Source organism: Choristoneura fumiferana, chromosome 8 (genome assembly GCF_025370935.1).
Source record: "Choristoneura fumiferana chromosome 8, NRCan_CFum_1, whole genome shotgun sequence".
NCBI classification, from domain to species: domain Eukaryota; kingdom Metazoa; phylum Arthropoda; class Insecta; order Lepidoptera; family Tortricidae; genus Choristoneura; species Choristoneura fumiferana.
Window position 1 is genome coordinate 6,137,247 of NC_133479.1, and position 7,925 is coordinate 6,145,171.

At 39.9% G+C, this 7,925-nt stretch overlaps 2 protein-coding genes across 2 annotated transcripts; both read right to left on the minus strand.

Moving 5' to 3' along the window:
- Positions 1-4,989: 4,989 nt before the first annotated feature.
- LOC141430338 (uncharacterized) lies at positions 4,990-5,896 on the minus strand. The gene is made up of 2 exons (XM_074090998.1): positions 5,125-5,896; positions 4,990-5,075 (listed from the first exon to the last, which is right to left on the minus strand). Exons 1-2 carry the CDS (start codon positions 5,894-5,896, stop codon positions 4,990-4,992), a joined length of 858 nt encoding a protein of 285 aa, XP_073947099.1.
- A 29-nt stretch (positions 5,897-5,925) lies between these two features.
- On the minus strand, positions 5,926-7,164 carry LOC141430339 (uncharacterized). The gene has a single exon (XM_074090999.1). It carries the CDS (start codon positions 7,162-7,164, stop codon positions 5,926-5,928), a length of 1,239 nt encoding a protein of 412 aa, XP_073947100.1.
- Between the last annotated feature and the right edge of the window lie 761 nt (positions 7,165-7,925).

Sequence of the window (7,925 nt, forward strand, 5' to 3'; positions counted from 1 at the left end):
CGAGGCACAAAGTCCAATTGTTATCTCAATATTAAAAATGACTCGAACGAAAAGTATGAAAATTATCGCTAAATTGACAAAACTTTATTGGAAGAATATCGATAAAGGTATCGATAAAAAATATTCAAATCTACGCCGTAAGTGCTCAAGTTCACGGATACAATATATTTTATTTAAGACATAATTAATTATAAGAAATCAAGCTATATTTATGAAATAGACTGTTTATCGCTTCATATTAGCATTATATTAATAAGTAAGTTTGACAATACATTCAATTAAATTTAGACATAGCGGTAACATAATCTTAATTAAACTATTGTTAATCTGTATTCACACTCGCAGACTACCTACCAAGTTACAGGCTCAGCCTAGTTTGGAGTCTGACGGAACTTCTTACTTACTTGTTACTTGCCAATCAATAAGTACCGATATAATTCAAGATCCATTAGGTCCCATCACTAAAGGAGCCTCTGGTAATACATTACATGCATATTACGTTTCTTCACTTAATTGTGCTTTGAATTGAATAATTGATTATTAAACATCTGATAGCTTAAATTTATTTCGTATAACATAGTTCTTATGTTCATATATTTTACGCCAGTCATATTCAGGCTACAACTGAAATATACTTCCATATATTTAGACCGCAGCAACTTTTTTTGAGTAAAACGAAACGTGCATCAAGTGTCACCGCACCATGCTACAATGAAAGCACTGTAATCTGGCCGTTGCGACCATTGGTATAAATCTGTTCACTCACGAATGCGCGCCCCTCCACAGCTAATTATCAATGTGCACGAGTAAACCGTGGTGAGTAAGCCGTGGTGGCCTAGTGGTTTGACCTATCGCCTCTCATGCAGAGGGTCGTGGGTTCAAACCCCGGCTCGCACCTCTGAGTTTTTCGAAATTCATGTGCGGAATTACATTTGAAATTTACCACGAGCTTGCCGGTGAAGGAAAACATCGTGAGGAAACCTGCACAAACCTGCGAAGCAATTCAATGGTGCGTGTGAAGTTCCCAATCCGCACTGGGCCCGCGTGGGAACTACGGCCCAAGCCCTCTTGTTCTGAGAGGAGGCCTGTGCCCAGCAGTGGGACGTATATAGGCTGGGATGATGATGATGATGACGATGTAAACCTCGTATTTTAAAATGTGGAGGGGCGCGTCTTCGTGAGTGAACAGATAGTAGAATAGTATACTCTTTGAACGAAAGAAGAACATTAATTGTTCATGATAAATTATAACTGCAAGGAATTCCCCTTAACACTACGGGCAGTACCTAATGGAAAATTTCCGATCCAGGTTGCATATATATGATTAGTAGTATATAATAAGTAAAACATGCTACGAGTATGTGAAGCGTGCCTGTACACTTTATAATTTAAAATAATAAAATGGTCGATATACAGTCTGTTCAATATAGGAATGGACAGAAGGAAAATAGGTTCTTTATAACACTTCAGGAAGTCTTAATAAATTAATTTGTTTAGTATACGGTCCAAACTTAGTTCTAATTAAAATATCGAAGACGTCAATATTGTTTCAATTATCATTAACTAACTGTTGCCCGCGACTGCGTTCACGTAGAATCCGTTTATTGCTATCCCCGCGGAACTATGCAACTTAAGGATAAAAACTAGGATTCTATGTCCATCCCCGGACTGTACTATCTGTATACCTAATTTCACCTAAATCGGTTCAACGGTTAAGGCGTGAAGTGGTTGGTAACAAACAAACATACGTACTTACAATCTTCGCAATTATAATATTAGTGAAATTAGCTTTGCTATTTTTCATATAATAATAATTAAATACAATAAAAACTTTCCTATTCTGTTAAAAACAGAAACGTCTTCCCATAAAATACCTACAGAGGTAAAGAACATTCTGCAAGAAACGGAACGTTTATAATATTGTTGACTCAAGAAAAATATTCTGTACATTATTTATAGCTTTTAATCGCCAGTTTGGATCAAAATGTGATGACCTATAATCATATACGAATAGTTAACTTTTCACAACTAAAGCACTGCACCAAATTTGATGAAATTGGAATTGAAAAAGCTTGCGCTTTATAGCAGAAACTAGGAGTAGAATATTTTTAAACAGGGAATGAGAGCGGATCAGTCCACGAAACACAGTTATAAAATTTTGTAAATATAAAATATAATCGAATTAATATTATGTAGAAAATTACATATATTAATCTACTAGCAAAGTAATAAAATTGTGACTTCATCTTATTACTTCTTTTATTCATCATCATCATCATTATAACGACTTCACAAAAAATGTTTAGAAGCTCTTTCTGTGATCTTCTAGAGCCCAATGTTATCCTGAATGGACTATAGATATATTTAACTGTACAGTAAACTCAATAAAAAGTGTATTTAGTAAGTAGTTATATTTTGAACGACAACTGTTTGTAACTAAATTCAACTGCAGTAGTGTGTATTATACTTTATTAGGTTTTAAATACTCCACAATTCGTTGTCTAAACTCGGTTTTTTTTGGAAACTAGGTCTACATATTAATTCAGCCTGTTATGAATATCTGTATATGAAAGAAAGAAACTAATTTATTTATAGCAGCAGTGACACGTTACACAGGTAGGAAAAATAAATACATAGGTAAGTGGTGTTGCCGTTATAAAAAGGTTGGTTTTTGGAATCTTTTTATATTTAATTTCAATTCCAAATTTTTGTTACTTTTACGGTCATCCCCTAACCCATATTGAAAATACAAACTGAAATACAGATGCACAGAAAAAGCAGAAAAATAAGACCAGCGCTGGGAATCGAACCCAGGTCCTCAGCATTCCGTGCCGCGTGCTATACCGCTACACCACCGCTGGACAACGGTACAGACACGAATTTCTCCTATGCACCATATATCTCAGCCTGTTGTTCTTATTTAGTCACTTAAGCAATCAAATTAGGATTGTTTTTGGAAATAACAATGATTATAATAATACAAATACAAATACAAATACAAAATCATTTATTGCGGACTTTAGAATCCATAGTGTTAGTAAATACAATTATAATCTTATCGCTATGGTTAGTAATTTATAATTAATTACAAAACTAAAGACTAAAGACGCCTGGACATCGGCAGTACAGGCGCGTGTAGCTGCACGTATCGTTGAAGCAGCGGTGAGTCCCAGCGGTGGGCTAACATGCACAGGATGCTATTCGAGCTGCCCAGACTACGGTTGAGGAGAGACGCACATCGTTTCCTCATGATGGTAAAAAAGCAGTCCGTGTGCGCCTCCGCGAACATTGTCGACGCACTGCAATACCGTGGCAACCCGAACAACATTCTGAACGCGTCATTATATTGGACGCGCAACGCGCTGTAGGCCCGCTGAGTAAAGTTAGTCCACAAACCACACGTGTAGAACGTTTGGCAAAAAGCCTTAAATAAAGTTAATTTGGCTTCCCCACTACAGCGTGCGAATCTGCGGGCCAACATGTTACAGCGAACGCACAGCGCGCGGCGCTCGCGCTCGATGTCCTCGACGTCCGACAGCGATTCGGTAACCCAGTGACCCAGGTACTTAAACTTATCAACTCTCTTTAAAGTGGTGCCACAAAGTGTGACCGGCTCCATTCGGTAGGTTTTATTACCAGCTTTAAATTGTAACAGTTCACTTTTAGAGGCATTGTACCTGAGCCCGTGGGCCACCGCGTAATCCTCACAAATGCGTAACATTTTTATTAACCCCCCCATCGAGGGGCTCAACAGCACCATGTCATCTGCGTAGCTTAGATTGTTTACGCAAACCCCTTCTATGTGACAACCGACATGAGAGCTGCTGAGCTCCTCGATCAGGCCGTTCACGTAAATGTTGAACAGTTTAGGCGAGCTCAGTCCCCCCTGCCTAACCCCACACTGCAATACATAAGAATCAGAGAAGGCGCCATCCCACCTCACACTATTCCTTTGATTCCTATACCAATGACCGAACAAAGCAGTAACTTCTCGCGGAACAGATGTATCATCACGCAGTTTTTGCCACAATAGGTCATACGACACCATGTCAAAAGCCTTTGACAAGTCCAGAAAACAGGCAAATATCGGCGTTTCACGAGACGTATAATACTGTACAGTTTGCTTGAGACATAGAATTGCGCTTTCGGTAGATAAACCCGGCCTGAAACCGAATTGGGCATCATTAAGCTGAATATTACTCCCTAGGATGTCATCAAGCAAACTGTCCAGCACCTTAGCTACAACCGTGGCTAGCGATATCGGCCTGTAATTGGACATGTCAGAGGCGTCCCCAGTCCTATTCTTCAAAATAGGCACCACCACAGTATACATGAGCTCGTCGGGTAAGTAGCTATGATTGATACATAGGTTAAACAATAAAGATAGCAACCTCGGAAGATGGTCACCCGCATACTTGAGATGCTCGATGCTGAGGCTGTCTTGCCCCGGTGACTTCCCTTTCTGCATTCCATTTATTTTACTAGCAACTTGCTTAGCAGTAAATCTAATGGATGGGGAACCAATCACAACCTCCGCATCGGGACCTCCAGCCGACAGGAGTGGAGATTCCACTCTAAAATGCTTTTGGAAAGCATTCGCGATATCAACTGGATCATGCATATCGCCTACGCTCACCGGAAGACTGGTCCTAGGGTTTAACTTCGCAGTACTTTTCCAAAATTTTCCAAAGTTCTTTCTAGCATGGTTTTTAGCAATTATATCCATTTTAATAGTCTGCTCGTGGTTTTGACAATATTTTAATTTGGCCTTAAAAGTCCTTTTGGATTGTAACATATTGTCATAAACATATCCAGCAGCAGGCCTGCCATAAGATACCCACCATTGGAACCAGAACCGCGCTTCCCTGTGCGCGCCGGCGACGTGCATGTTCCAGCCCGGTATGCACCTACGCCTCCCGCGTCTAACCACCTTATGAGACTCCACGGCAGCCAGTTTAAGGGTGTTTATTATACTACTATAAAAATGCGTTATCCTTTGTTTATGCTCAATGTTATTACAAATTCTATCAGCACATTCAGTAAGTTCTGATGGAAAGTAAACATCCTTAAACCTGCTGAAACAAAATTCAGTATATTTATCTATTTGGCTCGCATCACGCTCACCCCACATCACTTTATTACAACTAAACTTATTAGAACGCATGACTTTTGCCTTAACCAAATTAAAGTTACATTTCAACAACAACGGGTAGTGGTCGGACCAATAAACATTATATAACACCGCCGCGCTAACGACAGTGACCCTCGCCGCGCTCGTCACTACACAGTGGTCGAGCCAGCGCCTGCAGCCGTGAGCATCACTAACGTACGTATAAGTATCACTCGGTAATAGGTCCATATCCACACATGTTAAAGTTTGTTCATTGCAAAAATTTAAAAGTTCCAAATAAAACGACTCACCCGGGTGGGCGTTGAAGTCCCCGAGCACAAACACGGACTCCACGTCGTTACTTTCCACTATAGAATAAATTTCACCCAAACACTCAGTAAACTCACTCAAATTGACCGCAGAGTCGGAGGGCATGTACACCGACATCACAATCACCGGCCGGTCGTTAAGGATTAGTTTAATAGCAACTAGCCTCACACTCTTGCACTGTATGACCGAGACACACGGGAACAACGCCTTTTTCCACAATAGCGCGACGCCACCGTGGGGCCTACCTCGAAGTAGCTGTACTGACGAGTCAATTGCCGATTTCCCCGTAAAAGCAAATTCATCATTTATCGTGCTTAGAAAAGAGATATCATGCTCCATCAGCCAGGTTTCTTGCAGCGCGATAATTCCAGCAGTGAGACACAGGTTCCGTACACAATCCACTGATCTCTTTATGTTCTTACAATTAAAGGTTATTATATTTGTGGTGTCAGCCATTACTCTTAATTATAATAAGTATTCAACTTTTAATTTTTCTTAAAATTCACGAATCGGCGATATGCAATACCGTCCGGCCAGAAATCATCTTTCAAAAATATACCGATCTTGAGTTTCGGTACGAACACTTTATAAGCGTCATAATCTTTTTCCATTTTCATAGTCACTTTATCTAGCGTAACTGTAATATTACTTTTACTTTTTATATAACCAACTATGTCACACACGGACACCTCCTTCGAAACATTATAGATGTACAGAGGGACTCTAATGTCGGCTGCTCGAAATTTAGTATCTGAAGATACTATTGCTTTTCCTTGGTGGCCCATAAATCTATTTTTGAGTCTTTTTCTCTGAACCTTGACCCATTCATCCTTAAGGACTGGAGATTTAAAAGTATCACCCCGCGCCGTATCCGAATATGACACCCTCTTCTGTTTTTCACCGCTCGACGCGCCAGTGTGTCCCGGGCCTATAGTGATCGCGCGCACAGGTTCAGGCGTCATGCCCGTGTCGGCGACGGCCGGCGGCACTTGCGGCGCGCGTCCCTCGCCCGCGCCCGCACACTCGCTATCAGCTGATGTGGGTACTTCAACGGTTTGCGCGTCGCAAATTGCTCGTGTACCCGCTTTGTATGGCGAATCACCCCTTTGATCACACTCATTTAAATTTACATATTTCGACGTTTTTTCGATATGTGGAGACACCTCCGATTCCTTCGATATAAATGGCATGCCCATAGGTCCACTGTGACAATTGAAACTATCAACTAGGCAGGCACCTCTCTTAAAGTTGATATTTTCTTGATAGTTATTAACCAGCGATGATTTTTTAAGGTTCTCGAGGTCACTTTTAACCGCATCTAATTCATTCTTAGTGGCAAATTCATTTACAATCATTCGCAGTTCGGCCAGATCTTTTAGTACTTTGGTCGCGTCCAAATGGTTAAATAAAACCGGTGGTAATTTGTGTAGGTCTCTCGCTACAAAAATGGGAATTTCATCAACGCGACAGTCCTTCATCAGGCCGATCACATCATCCAGGTCTCGATTCGACTTTCCATCGCACTTGCGTTTCTTCAATTCACTCGACCTTGACACAGATTCAAATAACAACCGTTTTGCAGTTACTATGTCGCTTTCCGAAAACGCAGTAACACAGATGCGCCTTAAACTCTGCTCATCCAGGAGATGTATCTTGTTGCTTATAAAAGCCAATAACTCGTTTATCACCACATTACACGATTTACATTTCACCATATTAGACATTGTTAATAATAACAACGTATCACGCGCTCAGCACCGTCCGCATTCGCGCGCGGTACGAGTTGAACCAATGATGTATGTAATAATGATGTAATAATGATGTATAGGATAATAGTATGTATGTAAACTCTTTATTGTACAAAAGAGAAGGAACAAACACAATAATCTATATAAATAAAAATGAATCGTAAAATGTGTTGCTAATCGCAAAACTCGGGAACACTGGTCCGATTTCGCTAACTCTTTTTTGTGTTTCGTTACTGCCGGAGAAGGTTTTATGAAGAAAATACAAAAAAAAACAACGCTAATTACAGCTAGTAATAAATAATGATGATAATAATAGTTATAAAAAGGTCCCGGCTCAGATATCGTACTGGTTGAGAAACAGCACTGGTCTTCCTAAAAATTTGAAATATACGGGATGTTAGTAAGTATATCAATCTTACAAGGCAAACTATAACGTAAGTTTGCTTGAGAATATTGTTAGTTTAGGAGGAAATGCAGCCTAAGGTATAAAAATATTACCTAAGCTTGCAAGATTCCGTATAAAATACGAAATCTTTGAGAAACATATTACTTAATTTTTTCGTAATGGCTACGGAACCCTATTTGGGCATGTCCGATACGTTCTTGGCGGGTTTTTTAATATAGGTACATTATATGAACGTATCTATACTATGCTGATCTCAACACAGTTTACCTTCTAGTCAGGGGGGGAAATAGATTAGAGATGGGCCTTACTTATACGAGTTCAATAGTTACAA

Excerpts from the sequence above, each read along its gene's own strand:
- LOC141430338 (XM_074090998.1), bottom strand. The coding sequence starts at position 5,896 with ATGGCTGACACCACAAATATAATAACCTTTAATTGTAAGAACATAAAG. Across the intron at positions 5,076-5,124 it reads TTGTAATAAAGTGATGTGGG|CAGGTTTAAGGATGTTTACT; the intron begins GTGAGCGTGATG and ends ATTTTGTTTCAG.
- LOC141430339 (XM_074090999.1), bottom strand. The coding sequence starts at position 7,164 with ATGTCTAATATGGTGAAATGTAAATCGTGTAATGTGGTGATAAACGAG.